The 27,839-nt window shown below is 39.7% G+C and overlaps 1 protein-coding gene across 1 annotated transcript; it reads right to left on the bottom strand.

Annotated features, from left to right (window-relative positions):
* Positions 1-467: 467 nt before the first annotated feature.
* HNRNPLL (heterogeneous nuclear ribonucleoprotein L like) lies at positions 468-27,839 on the bottom strand. Its single transcript, XM_054629058.2, has 13 exons — positions 27,502-27,839; positions 18,579-18,697; positions 18,228-18,465; positions 14,953-15,038; positions 13,025-13,121; positions 12,862-12,934; positions 8,869-8,940; positions 7,136-7,353; positions 6,850-6,971; positions 6,011-6,212; positions 5,073-5,130; positions 4,860-4,958; positions 468-3,705 (listed from the first exon to the last, which is right to left on the bottom strand). The coding sequence occupies exons 1-13, from the start codon at positions 27,709-27,711 to the stop codon at positions 3,650-3,652; spliced, it is 1,650 nt and encodes a 549-aa protein (XP_054485033.1). The 5' UTR covers positions 27,712-27,839; the 3' UTR covers positions 468-3,649.

A 27,839-nucleotide genomic window follows, 5' to 3' on the forward strand; every position in this document is an offset into this window, starting at 1 on the left:
TGGTTCAGGTTATTTTTATCTGACTCTGGTTTTAAGGAAACCAAATGGCAGCCTAGAAACATCACATTATCACAGGAGCAAGCACATCTGATCACCTCTCCCCACAAGTGTCAATATTAATGGTGCAACTGAGGAGATATTTGAATTTCACAACAAATCAGGCATGCAGCATACTTCTCTCTAACTGGTTTGACAAAAAATAGACACAAAACCCTGGAATGGCTAAAAAACCCACATGTAGCTACAGATGTGGAAATGCCAGGTATTTTCAAAAAAAAAGGAACACACAAAAGAATCCCAAATATGTTTAAACACATCCCTGAGATGAAAAAAATAATTAAGCAAAAAGTGTTCATGTTCCCAGACCTTGATGCATTATTGAACAGAAGAGACTGAATATCTCCTGCTAAGCCACCAGCACATTCAAACAAGTTCAAGAGCTGTTCACAAGAAAACACACAGCAGGAAAAGGAGCAAGTTGCATTTAATTACAACAAAAGGGTTTCAGCCAGTAACAAGCCAGCTTGCCTCAAACATTATCCCTTTCTAGAAGACAGACTTAGTGACACCACATCCAGTTGTATCATTCCTTTCACAAAGCAGGACACCCAAACACGACCTCCACGTTTTCTTTTAACTCTTCTCTTTCATCACCCTAGCAATACACTCTATCTTGCTGTGGTGGTATAGAAAGTCAAAAACAACTCTTTATGTTTCTTGCATATAAGGAAAAATAAATATAAACAAGAATTAGAGTATGATGAGAAGAGGAATGTATCTCTACCTGAACACATCTTTACCCCCAATGAAAGATGATCAATTGGAAAAACAAACCAAACATTGTCAAAAAACAAAACCCAACAAAACAAACAGTGGGACAGACATGAAGATATTACATTGTGAATGACAGCTGCTTCCAAGCAGGGAACGTGCATAGCAATGTTCAATGTTTTGCTTGTGTGACTTAGGCAAAGGAGACAGGAAAAAAACCCTGCATTAAGAGACCTTGAAAGTTTAATTTCAATCTAACAAGTATGGTAATACCACTGCCAAATGAGAGAAACTTCATTCCCTATGGAGCAACTGATTCCTCACCTGCCCCACTGTTTGGGCTCTGGTCTAAAGAGCAAGATTAAAGGTGAACACAGATCTCATATGTGGAAGAACAACCTCATTCCTTCCTGAGGACAAGCATCCACTCTTGTAGGCCCAAGAGAAAACATTATTTTCTTTTAACAGCAAAACACCAACAAAAAAATCTGTCCTGTTCTCATGAAGACACGAATAAGATGATTACTTTGTGGAGAAAGAAGCTTCCACAATTCTTCACTCTCCTCTCTTTTCTGCCTTACATGTCACAGGCTACTCATTTTGCATGTGGGCCTTCCAGCTGCTATCAAGTCCTCTGTGATGCCCCCAGAACCATGCTCCATTTGATCTGGGAAGACACAGGAAAGATGCCTTTCACCTGAACATCTTAGGCACTGAATGCTGTGATCCTCTGAGGAAACCAAAACAATAAAGTGCATTTCTTTTTCTTTTTTTGTTTCATGAAACCTGAATGTTTTAAGGATCACTCATCCCACACTGCAATTTGAAAACAGACTGCTTTTAATGCTCAACTACAAACGACTTCTGGAACTACATTAACACAACCAGCAATGGAAATTGTGACAGAAGAAACAGGGTTCCACAAAACATTCAAAGTGATAAAAGAGAAATGAGAGATTAGGAGAGATCTTTTACAGTTAAACACTAAGCAGCAGAGAGCATTTCACCAGCAGCAAGATATGGCACGTGGATTCTGCGCTGGAGCTGTCTGGAAGCAATTTCTGGGGAACGAGCACTGAGGCTGAAAGAGTCTCAGCAGTGCCCCTAAAATGAAAGTCTCATTGCTACCTCACAGACAGGAGGCTGGGATTATTCCAAACCCTGTGCTGGAAAGACCTGCCAAAGAGCAGCTGGTTTTCAGTTCCCAGTTCAGACATATGAAAAGCCCGATGGGAATACCTAAAACACTCGTTACCTGAAGCATGAACAACATGGAGGTAACACAGGGAAAAAATGAATCAGTGTTGATGAGAAAACCTGAAAGACATCTGATATTTTCCCTTGTATGATAAGGAATATTTCCTTGAAATTAAGAATGGGAAAAATCCAGTCTATTGAAAGATGTGCAATGCTCACAGCCTGTAAACATCCTACAACATAACCTCTCAAGGACAAGCACTCTGCAGAAATCATCTTGCATAAAGGATGGATATAGATAAATCCATAAAGACAGAACAAAGAACTTGTAGGAGAAAGCATAAAATAGCTGATAAAGTAACTTCTCTGCAATGACTGAGAACAGACCTGAAAGAAGCCCTCAGCAATCCACTGCAAATTCAGAAAGGAGAACACACACAGAGCCTAGGACAACAGCTCCCAGACTCCACTGCTTGGATTCCTCTTTCTGGGGGCTTAGCCCAAACAAGACAACTCCAGTTCCAGAAGAGAGGTTTCAAAGTACTGGGACAGAACAAATCATCTTCTTCAAAGTGAAAGATTTCTCACCTCATTAATTTCACATCACACAGTCAGTTACTTTACCTGAATCCCTCTGAGATTACCTCATCTTAAGCTACAGACAAGCCAAGACTATTCACTCAATGAATTCTTTCATGGTCATAATAAATGGTTAAGGTAAATCAGACAGAAGAAAGCGTTGAATAAACTGTCCAGGTATGAAAGGATATGGTGGGGGTTTTCTTTTTGTTTAAATATTTTTACCACCTTGTTTTCTATTGTGATCCATGTTGTCACCTCCCCCATGACTTTTACCATTTAGTATGTCATAACCACTGCTTTAAAAACAGAGTCAGAAGGATATGTTAAACACCAAAGATTTAAGTTTAAATCATGGAAAATGAGGATGAACACATTGATACAGGCTTGCAATTTTAATCTTTAAAAGGCCCCTACGGTGGGACTAGCTGTAGATGGCATCATGCTAATGCAAATGGAAAATAGGATTAAAAAAAAAAAACAAAAACCACTTTAAATAAGTATGAATTCATACCATACACGTGTACATACTTAATAATTTTCTACGTTAGCTCTGTTTGAAACTATAAATCAAGTCTGTACTACTAAAAGTTCAGTATGTGCAACATTAACCCAATCAAAGCATTTTATAAATACAAGCTCCTTTTTAGTATTGCAACATACTTCACTACTTAACATACTGAAAAACAAGTTCTACATTTAAAATTCTGCTAGAATAGTTCTATCTGCCAATTAAGACTACAAATGGAAAAATACTTGCTAATCTTTAACATTTTGAAAATGCAAATATATTTCATTTTTTGAAAAGAAACAATCTTGTTTATCCTACTGGTGCTTCTTTAGACATTTGAAGATACTACACTAACAAAATACAAACTTTGTAGTAAGCTTACAACATGTACTTCTCAGAGGCAAAAATAAAAAAAAATCTGGTTTGTATTTATGAAGGAACATCCATTTATTATAAAACAAGATAAAAGATATTAGAATTAAGTTGAAACAAGGCAACATTAGAACAACCACTTTAGAGCTTTGTGAACGAAGTGTAGTTTTTAACTTGCAAATCCAGGTGAACGTAGCTCTTAACATGCTGTCCTCTTCTCTATAAATGGGATGAAGTAGAGAAGCAAAGCTTCAAGGTGTAAGGGTTGGAGCCATCTGTGAGGAGAAAACACAGAACACACCATGGGCACAGCTCTCCTGCTGATCCACCTTCCATACCCTGGCACGTTCACCAGTTCTGTGTGTTGCACACTCACACATCCTCTGGGGTTTGCCTTTTTCACATTGAAAGAGAAAGCTTTTCTGCTGCTACCAACTCTCCAAACTGAGATAAAACTGAAATTGTGAACAGTGTGTTATCCATACTATCCTCAAAAATATCCTGCCCCTAAGGTCCATTATTAAGAAGGTGGACCAAAGGTGTGGGGGAATAGAAAAGATTTAACCTGTTAACATTTCACAGGGAGACAAATTCATAACAGTTAGGAGGAGGTAATTTAAAATAATATTAGACACTGGCCTGGATTCAATATTATGTCTGGGAACACTTGGAAAGATTCCATTTAATTCAGTAAACTACCTTAATTGTTCAGTGCAAATCTGGCCTGTTGTGTACTTGTTTAGCAGGTGAACTCACCCCACTCTATTCTTGCTAGTTTGGACCTAAATTCAGCTTGGCTTCACAATTTCTGGCTTCAAAGGGAATGTACTACAGGAGCAGTAAATTGAGAGCAATGAGCTGAGTAACTTAAAGAATCCTCTGTTCAAGACATTGCAGATTTCTCTGTATTTATTGTGAAAGAATCACAGAAGGGTTTGGTTGGAAGGGATCATCTCATTGGATCATCCCATTCGAACCTCCTGCCTTGGGCAGGGATGCCACACACTAGACCAGGTTGCTCAGAGCCCCATCCAGCCTGGCCTTGAACACTTCAAGGGATGGGGCATCCACAGCTTCTCTGGACAACCTGTGCCAGTGCCTCACCAGCCTCACAGTCAGGAAAATCTTCCTAACATCTAAAACCTAAATCTCTCTGAGTTTAAAACCCTTACCCCTTCTCCTATCACTACTTGGCCATGTCAAAAGTCACTCTCCCTCTTTTTACAGGCCCACTTTTAAAGCACTGAAAGGCCACTATAAGGTCATCCTGGAGCCTTCTCTTCTCCAAGCTGAACAACCTCAGCTCTCTCAGCCTTTCCTCACAGGAGAGGTGCTCCAGCCCTCTGATCATTGTCCTGGCTACCAGAACCCTCAACTCCTTCTCCACAGAAAAAAAATTCCAGCAGTAAGATCAGGAAAATTTACTTACTTGGGACTCTTATCTGGTAGTGATTAAGTACAGTGAGAGCTTCCACTGCATCTGTCTTACATTCCCATTCCAACAGACCAGACAGTGTTTTGGCAGAAGCTGTCAAAATGAGAAAAAAAAAACGGAAAGGAGGGCATCAGCAACGTTAGACAGTGGATACTCAGATCAAAACTGGAATCAAGGCACTTCCCAAACAGGTCAAATTTTACTTACGTTTTGGGTCAAACACTTTGTATTTAATAAAGCTGAGAACTTCATGATCCTCACATAACTGTCACAAAAACAAAATAAGATATAAAACTCCAGCAAAACTGCACATAAACAAATTAGCAAAAATTCCAAGTTCCTGGAAGAGACACACAAAAAGGAAGATTCTGACTTTTTAAGAGAGTTTGCAAGAATTTACAGCTAATCATTAAAAAAATATGTTTCGATTGGTAACTCTTTAGAATACCATTCTGTAGTATGTAAAACAAGGCCACTGTATCTGTGATATCACTGCTATCTCCAAAAGCATATTAATATAATAACAAGGTCTCCTTTTTGGCACTCCTACTCCAATATAGTAGCTCTGAAGTTGTTCATACAAGGACACCACTTGGGAACCAGAGTTCACTTTCAGGTAGAGTTGGAAAAACATATTTTATGGAACTGAAAAAGAACTCACTCAACTGTCAGCAATCTTGCCACTGCCTCCACTTAAAGAGGCCCAGTATTGCATGTTTTAAGCATCCAGAGTTCCTTTAGGATACAACTGTGCCAAGGGTCCCAGGTGCATGCTTGTCTCCATTCCAAAACATCCTAGCAGTCATTACAGGCAGTCAGTAAATCCTTTGTGAGTTGTAGTCCTAACTTTCATGTATTTGGCTTTGTGTCTTTTCCCTTTCCTCCAAAAAACCCCCAAATTAAGCTCCTCAACTATATTTTCAAGATTTTGTTTCTCACATTAAAAAAATATAAATAAGTAAAATTGAGACAGTAACTCCAGAATTGTAAACATATCCAGATGGGCTATAAATATATTTTAAGGAACAGCTCTCTTCCAGTGGCTCTGCTACAAGCCTCCCAGTTACTTGTTTTTAAAAGCAGCACCAGGAAAAACCAGGACAGGGCCCAGCAAGCACTGCATGTCAGTCACTCCAAGTGCTTACCTTTACAAATGTTTCCTCAGTCACACACAGGGGAACATTGTAATAATGCAGCACACAGGAGGGTGGCTGGATGATGTTCTTGGATGCTTGGCCAGCACTGGTGAAGCGATTGTTCTTACTCATGGCAAAATCCTTGTAACTACTCGTGCCATCCTCCAGTTCAAATATCTGGCTTGGAACTACTGAGTGCTGCTTGGAAACACTGGAATTTAAGGATAAAATTTCTTAAATAATTAGGGCTATCATACTTTGCAGGCTATTATCTAACTAGAAAAGACCTGATGCTTCTTTATAATAATTTGAAATAAATAAAGTAAGAACATGATGGGTTGGATTTGACACCTTCCTTAAAAAATGCAGAAAGAATGGGTAAGACACATTAGGGAATACAGTTTATCAGTGGCCAATCCATGTAATGACAATATGCTTTATGAATGTAAATAAATAAAATTTTAAATAGTAATAAATTTTAGAGTGGCTGGGGTTGAAAGGGACCCTAAAGACGAACTCCTTCCAACCCCCCTGCCATGAGCAGGAACAGCTTCTACTAGACCAGGTTGATCAAATCCCCCTCCAACCTGGCCTTGAGCACTTCCAGGGATTGTGCATCCTAAGCTTCTCTGGACAATCTGTGTCAGTGCCTCACCACCCTCACAGTAAAGAATTTCTTCCTAACATCTGACCTAAATTCACCCTCCTTCAGCTGAAAGCCAAAATAAACAGTCGCAAATTGGAAATCATAACTCCAACAATGATAACAGAGTAGTGTGATATTGTCCCTTTGAAACCTCATTCCATCTGCCCACTGGTGGACTATTCATCTGATAAAACATATTTACCAGACATTGAGTCTCTTTCCAAATAACTTGACATTATTGAGATGTGTGACCGCTCTTTCTACAGCATATTCATCACCCATTTCAACCAGTGCTGTGCCCGGAATAGTCTTCATAAATTTCACCTAAGACAGATAAGGTAAAAAAAAAATATATATACATTGCAACAAAGAACTCAACCAATAGTTTTATAAAACATTTTATTTTTAGACAACCTCAGGCATGCTTTTTCCAAAGCATTTGAAAGAACTATAGCAGTTTCCAAGTTTCTAATCAATTATGCCTTTACCTTCTCAATGTTTCCATACAAGCAGAACAGGTTGAATACCCTTGAGCAGTTCATCTTGAGCTGATGCAACCCACTAACCATGACAACTGACCCAGAAGGATTTCCACCGTGCATGTAAGAGGAGGATGCCTGTGGCAATGGGTAAGCAACGAGTTCGGGAGTGTCCCGAGATCCCATTCGGTACCGGCTTGGCAAGGGCAACAAAGGACCATGGGAGCCTAAGGAGATGAGAGACCATGTTTTTATGTTGTTTGAAATCATTTTCACTACTTAATCATGCATCAAAGCCCACATACATAATGTATATTTAAAGGAGGGGTAGAAGGTTACAGCAAATGCTGAAAAAAGATATTCCAGTAATTACAAAAATCATTATCTTCCCTGCAGTGTGCAAAATATTTGAACATAAACGTATAAGAGGAAATAATTAAAAATCAACATTCAGAAATATTCCCATCTAGTTACAGAGCTACATGGCACCAAGAAAGAATATTACAAAGTCAGGATAACAAACCAAAAGGAGCGAGACAAAGGTCAGGAGATGAAACAGCTCTTTTTCCCAGAGACATGAGATTAAGTCAGAAGCCTGTCTTTATACAAAATGCTCATTTGGAAGAAACAGGAATACTTAAACCTCCACACTAATGCAAAATGAAGTGGTCCTATTTTCCACTATAGATAAAGTGACAAGTTTCACTGAAATAGGTAATTTCTTTTTTTTTTTCCTTTTAGTGATGAGACACTACTAGTAAGCAATACCTCTGTTCATAGAAAACGTAAGTATTACAGACCAAGGAGAGGATCCCTGTTTTTCTGAGACAAAAATAATGTGAAACTCACATAAGCCAAGTATAAAAGGAAGCTTTCGTCTTTTTTTTTTTCCAGCAAAAAGCAGTAATGACAGGGAAAGAGTGGTATAGGAGGAGATGGACACATTACTTAAGGTAGAAGGATGTATCAGAAGAATGAAAAAAGAACTCCACTGAATCAAGGTGGGACTTGGAAATGCTGGAGATTTGAAGAACCTTTGGAAGGAGTAGGTAGGATATCAACCTAGATTGTAAAATATCATAAATACCTTTGCAAAGAAAGAGGCAAGACAAATCACATTGCACCTGACAGCTGAAAGTAACTAACTAGAGAAGTCACATGTGAGTGGGGACATTTGTTTCTCCATCCTGAGGTCTTGGCTCAGCACATGTAAGTGACAGCAGGTCTTGCCTTACAGAGTAGTGGTAACAAACACAGTACCTTAAAGCACTGATTCCAAAACATCATTCCTCTAGAGTCACATAGCTGTACCTTTTCTGAATCACCTAAATTAGGTGCAGATGCCAACAATTCATAGCTTTGCATGCAAAAACATCAGAGCTCTCTGTTGTACCAAAGCACTGATCACACTATGTTGCCATTTTCTAGAAGAAAACTGCTTTCCCAATCCAGATATCATTTTCTACCCATTGCCACGGTGATGGCAACTGAAAGGAAACTTTCTTCCAAGGAATAAACCTGTGGAACTGAATGCTTTGGGTGACAGGAAGAGGTGAGGCAATGAGTGCATATGGATTTCACTGAACCAGCAGTGCTTCAGTAGGCAGACTGACAGCACTGCAGGTATGCAGACTGCAGAACTGCTCATGCTGAAGGGAACCACAGCCAAGCATTGATTAAATATTTAGAATTCCACAGAGCATGTAAGAAATCATAACCAGCTGTCACCCCATGTTACTTACCATAGCCATCATGTCTAAAGGATGATGGGTGCTCTCCCAAAATAGCTTGTCTCTGCCGGCCCTTCCCTCTGTCTAACGTGGGAAGGGAAAGAAATCAGTTTAGTATGCACAACCAGGCACTTGATTTCTCCAGTTAAGACACAAAGCTTCTAGTTAAGAAGTGAAAAAGTAATTTGAGTCCTTGTTAATTTTATAAACGATTTCTCATTCACTCTATGTCTAAAAATACAAGCTGTAGCCCTGGGACATCAAAATTAAAAGACTGCCATCTGTATAACAAATTGCACTTAAGTTGATTGGGGGGCAGTGGCCAATGAGGAGATGCAGACATTTAAAGTTTATGGAGATACCCAATAGTTCTCCTAAACAGACATCACACATTAGTATAGAAAACACCATACAGCAGGATTTACCCATGTGTCTCTTAAAACAAATTTGAAATGCAGTACTTTTGAAAGACAGTACCTGAATCATAATATTAGCTTCAACAGCAACACATTTTCAAAGTGGGCTTCTTTCAAGAAGTTTCAGCATAAGCCAACAACAACCTGTATTACATGGTTTCATAATCAGTAAACAGAGAGCATTACATATGTGTACATATATATTTACAGAACACCTACTGATGTATGGGCGTGCTGAAAGGATTGTACATTGTGGCATTACCAGCAGCACATAACAGTTCAACTGAGGGAAAGCATCACTGAGTAATGCACTTACACAACAGTCAATCCTTTAAGAAAACCCAGTTCTCTAGGATATAAAGTTAAGCAAGGGGTCTACATTAATGGAGGGAAGCAATGCCTCACAGCCAAAGCTGTATTTTCCAATCAGATCCATGCTGCATAACAAAATAAAAAATCTAAACTACCAGATTTCTTTATGGTAAGCAACAATTCTTTTCTTACAATTAAAAAAAAAAAAAAAGCCACATTGAAAAGATGGGGCAAGGCATTTATCAGTTTACAACAATTCTCAGGAAATTTGAATATGACTGCTGAAAAGAGTAACTCCAGCCCAATGCAGCTGGAGGTATTTTCCCCAAAAACCAGGAACTATTTGATTACACAACAGTGGTAGATGAAAACACATGTGGCCCTTTCTGCTCAGGATTTCGAGGCCAGGTTCCAAGTCAGATATTTACTTTGGCAATAAAATCTGGAGAGAGCAGTCCTGAATACTTTCAAATCTATAGAAGAAAGATTACTGTTGTCAAGTTTACTTTTCCACTCGCTTTTCAGGGTAACAGCTCTGGTTCTTGGCTCTAAAAAGCAAATAGCAGTTAGATCAAGTATTCTGAGCATTTAAACTGTATCCACTAATTATCTTTCAGAAAAATCAGTTTTGTAATTCCAATCTGTGGAACTAAATGCTTTGAAACTGCCCACAGTAAAATACAGTCAAGAATCACATTCTTCAAATAAAGAATTCTGTGAGAAAAGTTTGACAAATATTTCCTCCTCATGGTGGTGCAAGTCTCTCCTTGCCCCATGCTTATTCCTTCCTTGAACAAAGCCCCTGGATTGTGCCAGTACAAATACTTGTGTAAACAAGCACCGAAACACAAGAACCAACCTGTGTTAAAAATAATTCTGAAAGGAAAGGTTCTTTATGATCGCCTTTAAGCTTGGGTTCCTTGATTTTTAGTTTTGTTTTTACGTCAGGTCCTTGAGTCACTGAGCAAGCTGGTATTAGCACCAAAAGAAATGCTCCAAATGCCAGTTAGAGATTTCTGGCTAAAGACCAGTAGAATACTAAGTCAGGTGGGTTTATTTCATTAATCTAATGCAATATGTGTTCATAGCAGCAGGCACTTGTTAGGAAATTTACTTTAGTGGAGAAAAATTATGGGCAATTTATTACCATAAAGAATTAAAAACAGTTCTTAAATGAAATCATTAGTAATATGCATTTCCTTCCTAACATTTGAAGGGCAGGTGTGAAATTCTGAAAGGATTTATTGGCATATCTGTCCTTGGAATGAAATTCCCTTGGGATAAGATCTTTGCTGCAGTGAGAGCCCTACAGCTCAGGTCACACTATGTCCAAAACCCAAATAGTGCTGTTGCAAGAGTGAGTTGAAGGACAAATACATAAACTCTTTCAAAGAAAACCCCAACTCCTGGATTACTTTATGAGCAAAACTGCTCTAGATGCCTGTTTTGTCAAGTACCTTTTACTGTTCATTCAACAATTTGTATTCCCATTGTCCACATAAATGGATGTGGATCATAGTAAATGAAAAATCATACTACATACAATATGTAATGATTGAGATAGATATATATATAAAATACAAGTCTAATTTTTTCCTCTTATGTGTAGTAGGGTGCTTATGTATAGAGAATAGAGACAGTAATAAAAGAAAAACAAAAGAGCAGAGTTCTTGAAAAGAACAAGCCACACCTATCCTAAGTTTTTCATTTTCCACTGTTTGCTCAAGTTTGGGGACATTTCAGTTCATACAGTCATACCTATCTGCAGGCCAATTACATAATGCATTTAGATGCACAGTGTTACAAGTCAGCCTCCAAACACTGCAATTATCAAAGGATACAAGGGTAAAATTAATCCTTTCAATTTTTCAAAATCATACCCTTAGATTTTTTTTTCTTGCCCTTGGGTTTCTTCAGAATCCATTTTCTTTGACTCAAAAATTTGAGAAAAAAAATTGAATCCCAATACAAATAGTCATAATCTAGAAGCTGCAACCAATACTGTAGGTCCCTTGTTAACTTTTTACAAGAACTTCATTTTGAAAAGCCAAGCCCTAAGTTTTTAGTTGTACAACAGTTTCACAAGCCCAGTGTCTCTGCAGAATTACTCTGAAAGTGCAAATCTCTTGAGACAGCCAAAGCCCTGGTTTTCATGTAGCCTTTGATAAGTAGATATTCTATCTTGGTCACATTGTCTTCACTTTTCTAACTTTACATTGAACATATTATTGTACATAGGTTACTGAACACTGCACTCAGTAGTTACAGATTTTTGGTTATTTTTAAATAAACACTTAACAGGAGTTAGGCTAGACAGCAGTTTGACTGTACATATATAATCATAGTTTCCACTGACATGAGTTAAGCCCTGAGAATTTTACAGCTGAGTACTCAAGAGACAGTATGCCTGTACCAATTATGAATTTCCCTATTTTATTACTTAAGTATAGCTGAGGGGACTTATTGGCATTGCACTGCTCAGTTCCAATTATCTGCATAAAAGGATTGAATTTCCCTACTACTAAACAATATTTACACTGTTAAGTCTGAATGCAACTCTCATATACAGCAAGTAATAAAAAGATTACAACGTCAATGATATCAACAAAAGGTTCTTAATGTTGTAGGTTCTCGATTTTTCAGTGGTAATTTTAAGGGAAATAAGACCAGCATACATACAAACTTCAACAGAATGGGTACAGTCTATCATGTTATTCATCCCACACAAATCTGAAGTACTGAAAATGTCCTCCTTTAAAAACTTGTGGTGGTGGTGCATGCAGTATGCAGACAAGGTGAACTGCAAGTCTGAGGTTTTTCAGAGGGTTTTTTTGTTTGTTTGGGGTTTTTTTGCTGATGCCGATGTGGTGCATGATGAAGTGTAGAGTCAGCCTGCTGAAGTCCTCTATCCTTCTTAATGCCTTGTCCAACATAGGGGAAAAGAGTCCTTTCGAAGGAGAAGCAGTGTGCAAGTTTGTAGTTTATAAGGAATAGTCTGTGCCAGGTTTCCTCTCCTCCAAAGAGAGAGAGCTGCTTGGAGAAATGCAAGTCCTTGAGAACTGCGAAGGTGCTTGGAGGTGTGGGCTCCTTGTTGCACTAAGTGGCTCAAGCACACGGCAGTAGGGGGCACTAGGGCTCAGGGTTAATTCCCTGCGGTGGCACAGCCTCCAGCAGCACTGGCCTGCTTTGGAAGGACTGCTGCCACACGGCCTGACACGTGTGAAGGGCTGGCATTAGTACAGTCAAAGAGCTACAGTGAGAATGGATCAGAACCTACCTCGGCGGCCCAGATATGGCTTAGTGTAGTCCCAACTATCGTTGTCGTTCCTAATGACATTAAGTCGAGTTGGCTGTTCAAATAAAGTAAAAGTGAAAGAGGTTAAGCCTTGACTATATGTATTTTTTTTTAGTAAAATTAAAAGAGAAGGTCCAAGCATTACCCTTGCATATTCAATTTTTAGTGTGCAGCATCCTGCATAGATATCTGCTCCATTGAGTGCAGCCTTCGCCTTCTGGGCACAAAACACTGATTCAAACATACACATCATGTTAAGGATCTTTTTCCCCAGGTGTCTCATTCACGTCCCTTTTATCTGATAGGGCCTTTTTACTTTTGTAGCCTGCAGGTATTTCACTAGTGTATACACTACAAGAACTCCACAGAGACTCATCACAGTAACTTTACATCAAAAAGGATTAAGTGTACACCCTTTTTAACTCATTAGCCAAAAAACCCCACATAACTAAAAGAGAGACTTGGAGTGAACAGATACTCATCTTGCCTAAAAAAAATACAACAGGCAGATGCATGTACCAGGCTCCAACACCCAGGTTATTTCATATGCTGCTCATACTCCAAGATTAGTTTTGTGATTACCAGAAAAATGTGCCTGAGCCTTGGCACATCACAACCCATGACCTCACCCATACTCAATAACATATGGTGTCAGAAAGCCTGAACTTTGCAGCAGAACAGACCTTTTGCACCATGTCTTGATATCATTTTGTGACATTTTAGAAAAAGTCTGAAACAACAGGATGTGCCTTGGTTTTACCACATTCCTGCTGCCTAGCTTCTTCCAAAGTGACGCAGGTTCACTGGGGAACTTGAAAATTAAGCTTCCCAGACCTATAAGGAACTGACACTGGCCAGAACTGGAGAAATAATGGGTACTTCAAGTACCATTTAAATTTGAGCAAATTTTTGAACTTTTCAGATAAGGCTTGTCTTGAAGCTCACTTTCCTTACCACCCCCAACTGTTTACCTTGCTGCTGCATTACTTCACTCACATTTGTGAGTTTTCTTTCAATTGCTGGCTGGTTTCATTTTCAATAAAAGGCATGCTACAGAATTTAATTCACAGGACATAAGGATGGTAGTTTCTGAGTGTGTCCAGGACCCTCCCCAAAACTTCCCTAATCTCTCACAAGATGAAGAATAACCCGCAATTGTGCAAGTCATCTGATGGGACAATTCCATTTATGACAAACTTAACATATACAGTAAGTCAAATTATTGTCTGTTAGGACACACAGTTTAAGTTTTCCACATAGATAAATAGCAATTAGTTTTATTTAATATAAATTAGGTAGTTCCCCTTGCCTGGAAAATCATCAAGACAGCCATCACATTGATAGCATCTGAAATCACAAAATAATGCCAAATAATTTGGCAAATTTTGTCCAGATAACAGTTAAAAAATGGATGTAAATAAAGCTTTAGGAAGAGGACTGACAGTTTCATAAATTAAGGCCTAATCATATCAGACTTTGGACTTCACAAACCACAGCAACACACCACAATTCTGAACATTCAATCCAAGAATGACTTAAGACTGCAAATAGAGTAAACAGTAGGATAATAGAGCAGGGAATTTCTTCAACACATGATGCCCAAGAATCAAGGTCAAGGATGCCTAAGTTAGCATTTGCTTTATGAAGTCAAAATAGCAAGACAAGCAGTACATACTGGGACTATTTTAGAAGAGTCTGAAGAAGACAAAATGCAACTCTGCAATCCCTTACCCATTTCTTGAGTATCAACACAGGCAGAAGCCATGAAACTTTTGTGTAGAAAAGTGCATATAAGGGGTTGTCAAATCTATGATGTAAGTCATGTCTGTAATTATTAGGCCTGAGGGACTATAAACATGGTTATCAACCACTGTTGACAATGCCATTTTCCTAAAAAGATGGTATGGGCAAGTACTACTTTGTCTTATAGACATACAAAAATTAGAAGTTACCATATATTAGACAGAAATTAAGAAATTATTTGGCAAAATCACATTTTTCTGACATTTGCACGTTAAACCAATTTGGAGTCAAGAACCTACAGAAAAAAAAAATCACACTCAAAAAGGATATTCAACCATGGCTTGTATTCCATTTCTCTTGAATATAACAATGCGCTGAACTTTCCCAACAGGGTTGCACACAGTGTACAAAACATCCTAAGGAAAAAGGGAAAAAATTTTAGTCAGATGTGAAATTCTAATCACTTATGGTCCACAGAACATTCTCCTGCAGTGGCATTTAAGTGCCAAAGAGCAAAGAAAAGGCTTGTTAACTTTCTATTTCTTATTTCCCCCTCTACAATTAATACATTCATGATTGGCATTTTTATCAATCATACTACAGGCAATCAAATCTGAAAACTAGGAAAAGACTTCCATAAGAAGTACTCAAGCAAATACTGGTTTAACAAGTATCTTCAACTGTGTCAAAACCCAGTAACTGCATCCATGTCTCAAGCTCTGCTACCTTTGAAGCACTGCCCTGCAGTAGTTCTACCACAGCAGAGACAAAGTGACACTTGTAGTTGTAACACATTTCGTAGGTTTCCAGCAGCTGAGCCCATGTTCTTTTTCAGGGAGTAACCAGAAATAGTTCAAAATGTAAACTTAGCTTATCAAAATGAGCATTTCAACAGTTTTCATCCACCTGAAGCACGTGGGTGCTATGCTCCTTCCTTTCTTTTTATCTAACCCAAATACCTCCAGAATTATCATTCCGAGATTTTGGTGTATGTCCTCAGGTTTATTTGGGGGTCCAGAGGGAGAAGTGGCAAAGGAAGTAGGTATAATATTTATTATTATGTTTTTCAGAGTAGAGGAGCAATTGGGAGGTAAAGGAATATAGAGGGCATGTGGATTTCTTAAAACTAAAACAAACACAGCCCACACAGCCTGAACCCATAAAAAATTAGACCTGTGACATCACTTACAGCACTCTTGGCAGCACAAAAGGCTACCCACCATCTCTCCTGTTTGGGAGAAAAGATTCCTAGAAACTTTCCAGCTCCAGGTGACATTAATTTTCATATGACTTTCCTTCACAATTTGTCCCTCAAAAAATTTCTTCACAGCCACTTAATTAAAAAAAAAAAATTGTCCTTCAAAACGTAAGGTCTACTCAAAACCCTATCAGTGTCATTAGCCAGCAGTCACAGACACAGCTGGATTTTTAAAATTATGTTTCATAATTCAGCTACTTTGTATTACCAAATCAATCAAGTGGTTCACCAGACACAGTAACGAGGGCTATTTATTAAGAATTTAAGCACTTGTATTATATACACACTAGAATTTCATAATTCAGTTCCAAGGTACATCACACCTTCCTCATGAATGTGGGAAAGTCTCTTTGAATAGACCAATCTCAGAAAAACTTCTGCCCACAGGTAAGGAAACAGGGAAACTGAACTTCAAAGACCTGTACATGACATCTTGGCAAAACTCTTCAAAACACCAACACCCCTATCACATAGGGATGAAAAGCAATTAGGAATTAATTACAGTTAATTTTCCCTTCTTGCCCTTTGCTGTTACAGCCCTCAAAAAAACCCAAAAATGTTCCGTGAGAGAGACAAGCTGATCACAATTGTAATTTTAGGACAATTTTGCTTCTGCCACAAGAGGCCTCTAAACAGACCAATTTCTCTCCAAAAACTCAATCTTGTTTTTAAATTAAAGCTCGTAAAAACTTTACAACAGTTTACTGCAGATATTCAGACTTACCACTTAAAACTGGTTGCAATTTTTCATCTCTTTTTTCTAACTCTAGTTCAAATTTAAGAAAAGTGTTGAAGAGGAAGAAGCAGTATTGGGCTTTGTGGTTTTTTTTTTTTGAGAGGGAATGATGTTTTGCTGATTTTTGTTTTTTGTTGGGGGTGAGTTTTTTAAATAATGCAGACTTTGCCTGAGGCATTCTTAAATTTAACTAGTTTTTAACCCACTGGACAAGTGCAAAATTTGTATTTTTCTCATCACATTTTTAGCTGTTATGGGCACAGCTGCTCTCCCCAGTTGCTGTGACTATGCTGCCTTCAATGAGCTCTGCTGCTTGCCAGTAATTCTGGAAATGTGCCTGCTCCCAGCACTCATTTGTATATGCTAAAGAAACAGCTGGGGGCAGTGGGAAGGAAGAGGTTAGGGGTGGGTTGTTTGTTTTTGAAAGGGAGCTACTGTGCCAGAGGCTTCATCCTCAGAATTCCCATGGAATTCTCCTAGCCCAGAACCAGGCTTCTGCTCCCAGTTTCTTCAAGCATCCACCTTTAACTGAGCAGCTCATGCAAGGCAAATTTAAAATGTGTGAATGAAACAGAGTTTCCAAAATTTGTATTACAGTCATGCGCAAAGAATACTTTAACTCAGTCAGTGGATTTGTTCACACAGCTCAGAGCAGGTTTGTTTTTAAACACTAAAAAGCAACTTACACCGTGGCATGCTTTTCTATAAAGAAAATTGACAGGAAAAACAAAATTCATCATTCACTGATGAATCAACAGACAAAAAGCTACCGATACTCACAAGAGAGTGAAGCAGAAAGCACGATTGGAACTGACTACTTGAGGTAATTTCAGGAATACTAAGTTGCAGTCAATTTGCTCTCATAATATACAGCACATTAAATAAAACTTAATGCTTGCATTAAGTTACTTGGTTCCACACACCCCAAACACTATGACTGATCCATACCATCCTACATCCCTAAGAAAAGTGACTCATACTTGTATCATAGTACACAATTTAATTTTTTTCCTGAAATATTTCTGTGCAATTTAATATCTACTATAAAATCTCCAATGAAAAATATAAGCATTTAATGCATGATAAAACATAAATTCTTAAATAATAATAACAACAACAACAAAGAGCCCCTGTGTCTTAAAAAACCATGTACACATGCCATTAATAAATGGCAATAAATTAGGATGCAACTGTATAAATGGTACAATCTGAAATACTAAAAAGGAAAATATGTTGGCCCAAATAAAAGTGAGGAAGATTCCATCAAGCTGGAGCTGATCAGCAGAAGATAAAGGTTTCACCTTTCTGCAAAGGAAATACTTAAGAAGGACTGCAGTAAAATAACCCCTCCCTACTGTAAAAAATCCTTGCTCTTTAAACATACACCACTCAGAGCCTAAAGGCTCAATAACAATCTTGATGTTGTGGCAACACATTTGGAGGTATTCCAGAAGCATGCAGCAACTTAAACATTTCAAAATCCTCACTTCCAAAGTCTTCAAATGTAGTGCAAAACATCTGTATGAGACTGAATTGTCTTTATTTAAGAATATGTGTGCTACCTGTGTGAATATACAAAAAAAGTAAACAAAAGAAGAAGACAAAACATACCACTGTAATTGGGTAGAGAGGATTCTGAATTGACAACAGGAGAACTTTATTCCCACCAGATGGGTCATCAGTGTTCCCTGGCCGAGTGATCCTCTTGCTTGTGGAGTAGTTGAAGAAGGCCTGCTGCCCAGCAATGTACACAGGCTCATCTGCTGCAAAGGTCACACATTTCTTTGCACTCTCCACGTTTTCAAACTCCACCAGAGCCTGGCGCTTGAACGGCATCATCATGACATAGCTGGTGAGGGAAACATCACACTAAGGTTTCCTGCTCACCCAAAACAACTCCCAGGCCCCATGATGGTCATTTATGACATGTTTTTCTCCAAACCATTCCTAACAAAGACATACCATATGGTTCCAAACTTCTCAAGAGCTTCCACGAGATCTGCTTCCACGACAGATTCACACAGCCCTCGGACATGGACGACAGGAGAAACAGAGACTTTGTGATGACTTCCCCCGGCATCCTAGCAACAAAATGACATTTTAAAATTCAACACAGAGCAAGAAACACTCCTATCATTAATTAAAATTAAATACTTGGTAGACACTACACTGGGTCCAGAAGCAGCCATCTAAATGCACAATCTAAGCAAGTGTTAAATAATTTAACTTTCCTTTCCAAACGGATTGCCAAGTTCACTTGCTGAAGTCTACTTAAAATAAAAAGCTTTTCAGACTTAATTAATCTGTTTGCACACACTGGATTTTTCTTGGATTAAAAAAAAAAAGCAGTCATTTAACACTGATTGAATTGCAGGAGGTCTTACATACACCCTATTCATTAGAAGCATTAAAAAAAAAATTAGGACATCTCCAACAGCTAAAATATTTCTGACACTCTGCTTACTGATGCTGGTATTTTTTTTTGAGACAGGCTAGGAGAATAAAAAAGCAAGAACAAGGGCCATCCCCCCATTGTAAACTGAACACAAATTGAGAATTTTTCCAATGCTCCACAATGCAAGAAAATGCCAGCTCTGGATTACAGTTGAAATAAACCCAACCTCCCTTCTAATTCTGAACACACATTTTTAAAAACTCACAGTTTCTGTACATATGGGGCTCTTTTCACCCCAAGACTGACTATTATTAATGGATCCAGACATCATACATTAGCACACAGAGTTCCCACCATAAATATTTTTCAGAGCTACTTTCAGACAGGTTCAATTCTGTGCAGCTGAAGAATTTGGGCTGGAATCAGCTTATCTTTCCATGAAAACCCTGAAGTAAGGCTGAATTTTACCTTAAATATTCTAGGACACAGAGGGAAAAAAAAAAAAGCCAATAATGAGAGATGGTCAAAAAAAGCTCAGCTAATAAAGGGCACACTAAAATATACTGCAAATACCCACCCAAATTTCATATTTGTAACAGCAGTGTGAAGTTGATGTACTCAAATTTAGTGACTACATCAATGTGTTCCCATCTAACAGATCAAGTCTTGTTGATTTTTCACTTAAGCAGGCAGCACATCTTCTGGAACATGAGAGAGATTCTCATTTGTAGCACAAAGGAGCATTGAGCTCCAATAATTAAGTAACCACAATGATTGCTATTACTGTTAGACATTCCTCTCTTCTCTGTCCATTTGAACTACAGATGCCAGGAAAAAACATTCCAGATAACTACAAATTGAGTCTTGTGTGTTTAACTCCTGTGGTTCCATGCACAGTTGTCACTGAACAATTACAGATTTTTCTTTTAAATCAAGGATTTGACCATTCTGTTTGAATCAAAAGCCAGCACTTCAGGCTTCCTCACATCAGAACAATCAGCTGTGTAATATTTTAAGCTTACCTTACATTTTATTTGTTTGCAGTAGGAAAGCATTTTAAGTGGCAACACATTTCTTTGAATAAGAACTGTGGCAATGCTGGGAGAACAGCACTGGTGATATTCGTATAAGTTACCTTGTATCCTGAATCAATCAGCTCCAGTGTACAGCAGGAGCAGTGATCAAAGTAGTCAGGAAAGGTTAATACTTTGAACTGCAAATGCTTAGGCAATTGCAGAAGGAACAGAACTACAGAGAGATTTTATTTTCAGATTGTATGTTCTTAACCTACATACACATTTTTCAAAGCTGAAAAAAGCACCTGAGGAAATCTTCAAGAGAAAACTAACAATAACTACCACTTTTTTCTGCAAACCCTATTACTCTAAGATGTTGAAATAACAGGCACCTTTATTTACAGTCTACAGAACAATCAAAAACGATTACTACAATTATTCATTGCCTTGCATACTTGCTACTATATTAAGACCCCAGTTAGTGCTAGGGGGATGCATTTTCCTTTTAGGTTCCTTTAATACACTCAAGAAATCCCATCCGATATTATGTGTGTCTAATCACATGGTGAATACAAGCAATGATTTACTTATTGAAGCAGACTCACCACAAGGAAGAGTTACTAGCTACTTACTACCTTTTTGAACTAATATCTCCATAAATCACATCAAGCTTTTCAGAGAATGGATGCTCAGAAGAGTATTTCTCTCTCCCTTCCCTTCCCAGCTCAAACTTCTGGTTTAGTCTCAGTTCATGTTTCTTTGTTATGCACATCCCTTTGTATTTTTGTCTACTAGCAGGTACTAGTAGATACAAACCTTTCTAATAGTGCAAATTTTCTCAAAAATTCAGACTTTTAACTTGCATCTTCAAATCCTTTATCCATGAATTATGTGAACATATACTAGTGTCTGCACTTCTGCAGAAAATTAACAAATACAAATTTTGCTTTCTGTTATCGTTAAAGTAATGTTTGGCTTTCCAAACCAAATTTTCTTCTCACAAAACACCATACAGAAGACATTCTTTTTAGCAAGGTTTAGCAAGAGATTTAAAAAGAACCAAAACCTGCCAGCAGAAGCTTGAGAAGCATGGAATTAAGAAACCCCAAAAAACTCCCCCAAAACAAACAACAGAAAAATAACCCACCCACCCCCCCCCAAAAAAAAAATGCCAAACACAAACAAGTGGTATCTTGGCCACCTGCTACGAACTTAAGGACTTACCTACAGAGTATTTCAAAACCACTCTTATTCACAGAAAACCACTGAGGTGGCCAAATCAGAGGGGATGTGCTTTACTCCAAATAGTTTCTAGCCAGCAGCAGTGAACAGCAGCACAAGAACCAAGCACAAATCGGCCAGAAAGCCTCAAACTAACATTCACAGAGCACATGGACTGGTGAAGGATGGGGACACAGGTGCAAGAAAAGTCTTCACAAGGGGCAGACACACATATTATTGTCAAACAAATTTTGCAGCTACAAAGCTGCAGTATCAAGCAAATCTAGAATGACCCTGGATTTCCTCTATGAGGAGAAATAAAACCACCAGACCACTTGAAAAATCAAATGTGTCTGCAGAGTGGAAAGTGCACAGCTAAGGTCAGAACATTCACAGCTCATCCAACTGCTGATGGAATTTCTCCCCAGAGAAGAACAATGCAGGATTCTGACCGAGATCTCACAGCTACTGTATCTTGAAAGCTACATGTGCTACTGCTGGCACACAGACAAAGGTTACATCAAAGCATCTGCTCACACACTGACTAACAACCACCAGTATTTCTCTGCCTACAAAGGAGTCTTTCAGTAACTCAGCTCCCACCAGAGCACAAAAGCCCCATGCAAAACTCCAACACCACACTTGCAGTCCACCAAAGCCAGAACAGAGTAGCCAATGTTACAACTGTACCATTAATATATATATATATATGTATATATATATATCTTAAGGGGATTTGAACCTCAGCAATGATTCATTGAAGAATCATTAGGCTGGACAGAAAACGCAGTTAATTTAAATAAATAATGGAACAGACTTCCTGCTCAAGACCAGTAACAAGGACAGAAAAGGTTTCCCTCAAGAAAGAAACCAGGAGCATAAAAATCCTTACCCTGAAACAAAGCTGAGGCACAAAGGGAAGCACTGACATATCCAAGCAGATGAAGTACAAACAAGTGACTTCACATACCTAAGACTGCAACAGAGAATGGCTGTGGCATTTTAACATCCATTTTTTTGTGACCTACATACCTCTAGACAACATTTGAAACGTATCAATGGTTTCTTGCCAACTAATTACAGTTTGCCATTCCAAAAAGGAAGAAAATCATCATGGGCTGTAGGATGATGCCTATCTTGCTCATCAACTCCAGATTAGAATTTTCTCACCAACTGTTTGCACAAAAATGTGTCCTTTATCCTTTCTCCAGTCAGACACTTTCCAGTCAGTATACTCATATTAGCCCTATTAATTTGTACTACCTTTTTTTGAGTATCTGCTTCTTTGTCATTCACTATTTACCTCCTCCATCTCTCTTTTTTCCCCTTGCTGCAAAAGGATGGCACTTCTCCTTCATATTCCCTCTGCCAAGTACCTAAATATACTCTTATTTAGTTTCTCACTTAGATTATCTTATTCACTCTCAACTTTCTCCCCTCTCTGCATCCCTCTTAACTGGTCTGAAATTTGTTTTACAGATACAACCGAAATGGTGGTGGGTGGGGGGAAGTGTCTCAGGAGAACCAAGCAGACAAGACTAAGTTAAGGTTCCACAGCAGTGGAAGAATCTATTGGTTTTGTATATCCTGGATTTTGCTTTTTTAATTGTTGTTGGTTGGTTTAGGGACATGGGGGGCAGGGCTACACAGAAGAAGGGGGTTAAGATTAATCATACCCATACTCTGGAAAGTTACCTGGCAATTTAGTTTTGTTTTGGATGAGGAGTTTAGGTATCATTTCTCTTTGTTCTCTACCACTGTGTCCTTTCAACTATTTCAACTGCTACAGAAAGAATGCCTGCACTATCACCCCTCCTGTTACCTCTGAATTTGACCTAAAACGCTCAGGTATTTGGACCATATCATTGTCCCAAGTCCCTTCCAACTGAAACAGTCTATTCTATTTTCATCTCTGCTCATGACAATCTCAATATCCTTAAAAAATATAAATAAATAAAACCAAGCAAACATCATCCCAGACGAAAACCCTACACAACACAACACCATCGGGAGATTCAGCCCAAGATACTGGAAGAAGAACCAGCCTGAAGGTAATAGTTTGGATTTTTTTTTTTTTTGAGGGAGGACAAACGAGGGAAAATTATTTACATTTACTCAAAACCAGCTCCTAGGATGGAGTTCATTGAAGAAATGGACAAGTCAGTATAACGTAGGTGAAGCTCTGAACTCATTGCATTTAGCTGCTGTTACCACACTGCCTGTGTTAGACACGAAGCAACTGAGTTGTGTGAAAAATACGCATTTTATGATTGGCTTTTTGCAAATATTAAAATGAATATTATATGTGTTGTGTTAGAAAGTTATGCTGTAATACTTTTCTTAAGTACTGTGTTAAATATAATTTTAGGTTATAACATAAGGTTAAAATAGAAACTATGCTATGTAAGATACTTTTTTTAAAGAAAGAACTCACACTGAGATAGCAGCCATGGGACACCTAAATCTTTCAGAGAAAGAGAATTTATTGCCCCATTATCAGAAGAAACTGGGAACTTCTTCCTGCCTTACTCAGTCCTGAAGATGCCGTTGGAATTCAGAGGAAGAAGCTGACACTGACCAGAGAGAATCCTCTGTTTGAATGGAATTTATGCATCATGTATGAGGTGTATGAATATGCAACAGGCTGTTGTTTTTAAGGGTTAATCCTCTGTTAACGTGTGTCCTTCTTCCGGCTTGTGCTGCCCAGAAAAAGGTACCCGGACATCTGTAACACTTTGTTTCTGTTGTCTCATATTGTCCTAATCCAAACTCTCCAAATTATTATTACTCTAATTATATTGCTATTTTTATAACCATTTTATTATTATAAAACTTTAAAATTTTAAAAACAAGTGATTGGCATTTTTCACAGTTGCAAAGAGAGCTGCTTTTCATTTAGCACCCAGGAGGTTTCAACAGTGTCTGAGAAGCTGCAAGATCACATCCCTGTTTTACCTTGCAGCAGCTGATAGCTCTGTTTATGTATTCAGACACCACATCTCACTTCCCCAGCTGTAAGAACAGAGATAACAGATCTTCCTGACTTCACAAGAATGCTTAGGAGTATGCCAGAGACAGTGAGGGAAGTGAATGCTACAGGTGGTACAAATATGACATTAATCCATAAAACCAGCATTTAAGGGAGGAACAGGGGATGGAGCTGAAAGGCCCTCAAAATTCCCTTAAACACAGCTCTCAGCCCACATTATCCCAGTGTCCTGACCCTCTGCTACACTGCAATTCTGATTCCTCTGACAGGGCTTCACCACCACTCAACAGTGCTTCTGTAAAGGTCATTCTTCCAAATCACACTCTCTCCCACTGAATACTTCTGCAGGAACACATCCTGCTCCTTCCCTGGTCAACATCCTGGTCTGTTCCTGGCTCTCCTGGCTCCTCAGCCTGGAGATGAGCCATGAAGAAAAGGGTACACCTCTGGCTTATGAGAAGTCTCCCCACAAGTGGGAAACAGAAAATCAAAGAGCAAAATAAATGTTGGATTCCCTCCGGATCTCACATAGAGATTTCTAGGTACCCTTTTCAAAAAATCAAACCAAAACAAGCCCCACAACAACAAAAGACACAAAACAAAACAAAAAAAAAAATAGAGGCATGAAGGGATTCTTCAGCCAAATGCAACAATCCCAGAACAGGAAACTGCCACAATAATAAATACAGCCCAGGAGGATGACCCCACCAACCTGCCAGAGGAGTCCTAGCACAAAAGAGCTTTTATACAAGGGCATATAATCCATATGAGTGTACAGTTGACTGATATTTCAGTGCATAAGTGAGGGGAAAATAAATTAAAATAAAATAAAAAATAATTAGAAAAAAAAAAACCCTACCCAACAACTCACATGGCTGCCAGACTCATATCACTCTTTACCCTGATCATCCACTCCCTATCATCATTTCACCATCATTTCCCATTTCTCCTCCTAATTCCCCATTCGCTATAGTTCCTCCTACTTATTCTGCTCTCTTCTGAGGAATCCAGGACACTGACACTTCTTCCCTCCTCTCAGCCTACCTTCTTCATCTTGTATGTCTGAACCACATACAACTTTTATAAGCTGAGAACATTTCCCTGCAGAGGAATCAGTAAGATACATCACACAATATGTAATTTCCTGCACATTTTTGTATCTGTTAGAGAGGAAAAAAACATGAAAATTCACATTAACTAACTCAACTTAATAGAAGTTAGCATTTTGTTATTAAAAGCTTCACATAAAATTACTAACAAAAGCATTTGGTCATTCACTTTTCATATCTCCATTTGATGTTACAGCTTATGCTTAAGAAACCAGTTCCATCTCCAGCCTCAAGACAACTCCTGCCTCTCCAACACTGAATCTGTGAATACAGTTTTGCCAATAAATTGTCAATGACACTGCCACTGCCACAACCAGCTGCCGAAAACCCCTCATGTTCTCCAATTGCTGCACATTCGTTTCAGTTTCTTTACTCACAAGCCTCAGCACATGCCATACTCGAGATGCAAAAGGTGAAATCAGATTCTCCATGGTGTCATTACCATGAAGGGTAAACTTGAATAAACTGAGACATTGAGACATCATGAAGACACTCTGAGCCAGAGCCCAGAAAGAAGGAAAAGGAGACATGTAAGAACTAGCTGATTTCGTAAAGATGCAGAAAAGAGGAAAGGTAAAAGCAGAATTTCCTTTCTACTTGAAACACTCACTGCATGGCGTTCAGCTCTCCTACATGACAAACTTTCCAAATAACTTAAGCAAGTGTAAGGATTTCTTTCAGCACTGGCCTTGAAGACAGAGCACATTACTAAGTCTTGACTGCAACAGAGATGATGCTCTGTCACAAGAAACTTGAGAGTTAAAACACTTCTCTCCGGAAATTTATTCTGTTACAGTTTATCAGGAAACTTTTGTAATAATGTGCTGCTTTGGGCTAGGGCAAAATTAATTTTCTCCATAGTAGTATGGGCAATATTTTGGATACATGCTCGAAACAGTGTTGATAATACAGAGGTTTTCCTTTGTGCTGAGTAAGAATCAAGGCTTTCTTTGCTTCTCCTGTGGCTCCACATGTGACCACAGCTGAGACAGTGACCCCAAGCGACCTAAGGGATATCCCAGACCCTACGAAATCCCACTCAGCATGTAAAGTGGGGGAAGAAGAAAGGAGAGCAGGATTTTCCTCACTTGTACCCTTTTGATTCCCTCCCCCATCAGCCCGGGCAGGAGTCAGCTGCGCAGTGCTTGGTTGCAGGAGAGGGTTAAACAACGACAATAAATTTAGCAGTAGATTTAACTGATAGAGAAATGGTAGCAGCAAATGATCCCTCATTAACTCATCCCAGTGATAAGCAAGTTCATTTTAACAAATCACAAAACAATCTTTGACATTAAATCAATGTTTTCTTGATTTGGCTTATTCAAGTAAGAAACAGAGAGAGCCATCAAGGAGAAAAATGGTTGTAATCAGATGGACAATTAGTTAGATAAGGAATCAAAGAGTAGACAGAAAAGTCTCCTTAGCTCAAATTTATGGGTCAAGGACTACCTTGATGCAAATTCACGAGAAAAAGGTACGTAGCAAAAAAAAAACAAAACAAAAAACAAACAAACAAACAACAACTCCGAAGTGAACCATCGTGCTCATAGCAGTGGGGAGGGAGAAAGTGGAATTAGAAATTCATTTTAAAAGGAGGCAAAGGTTTAAGATCAGCCTTATCGCCGTGTGGTGCCAGACACAAAGGTAGAACGGAGGATGAAAGGATCGCTCGGCCGCGGTTTCAGCCCCCGCCGCCGCCGCTCCCCCGCCCGGTGTTTCTATAGTTACGCTCAGCAACAGGGCCGGCGCTAAACTTGCAATGGCGATACCCCGAGAGGCGCCCAGCTGCCCGCGGAACGGGGGCAATCCGCGAGCCCCCGAACCCGCACCCCTCACCCCCATCCCTCCCTCGGGCTGCCGGCCCGGCCCGTGACCGCGGGCCGTGAGGAACGAGCGCACACCGGCGGCGGGCAGCGCGGACCCGGCCCGGAGCCCCCGCCACTCCCACCCGCCGGAAGCGCCTCCATGCCTGGGAAGCGGGCGCAGGGCCCCGACCCCAGGAAGGCCTCGCGGCCGTGGGAAGCCCCCTGCCCGGGAGCAGCGGCGGGGGCGGTCGCGGCCTCGCCCGCGGTAGGGGCGGGGCAGGACGGGTCCCCTCCCCCCGCCGGCAGCCTGAGGGGAGCCGCCCCCTGCCCGCCAGCCCCGCGTCCCTCACCCCGCCCGAGAAGCTGCCGCCGCCGCCGCCGCGCGATGCGGGGGGCTTGTCCCGCCGGCCCTCGCTCTCCTCCGCGCCGCTGTACTCGATCTCGCCTTCCTCGGCAGCGGCGCTGGGCTTCAGCCGCTTGGCCTGGCTCTCGTAGGCGCCGTCTTCCTCCTCCTCCTCCTCTTCCTCCTCGTACCGCTCTCCGGACGACGGCGACGACATGTCCGCGTGAGAGAAGGGACTGCCGGCGAGGGAGAGGACGCGGGAGCAGAGACGGAGCCGGCGGCGGCACCGAGCCCGAGCGATGCTCTGAGCCCCGGCCCCCGCTCACGGCCCGCCCCGCGCCGGCA

This window comes from Agelaius phoeniceus, chromosome 3, assembly GCF_051311805.1.
Source record: "Agelaius phoeniceus isolate bAgePho1 chromosome 3, bAgePho1.hap1, whole genome shotgun sequence".
Taxonomy (NCBI): domain Eukaryota; kingdom Metazoa; phylum Chordata; class Aves; order Passeriformes; family Icteridae; genus Agelaius; species Agelaius phoeniceus.

What these genes read in the sequence shown, in the direction of transcription:
- HNRNPLL (XM_054629058.2), bottom strand. Translation starts at nt 27,711, where the DNA reads ATGTCGTCGCCGTCGTCCGGAGAGCGGTACGAGGAGGAAGAGGAGGAG. An exon ending in CTCTCTACCCAATTACAGTG is followed by an intron (nt 15,039 to 18,227) that starts GTATGTTTTGTC and finishes CTTTTTCCTTAG; the next exon opens with GATGTTTTGTACACTGTGTG. An exon ending in CAAAGTGTTTGACCCAAAAC is followed by an intron (nt 4,959 to 5,072) that starts GTAAGTAAAATT and finishes TCATTTTGACAG; the next exon opens with CTTCTGCCAAAACACTGTCT.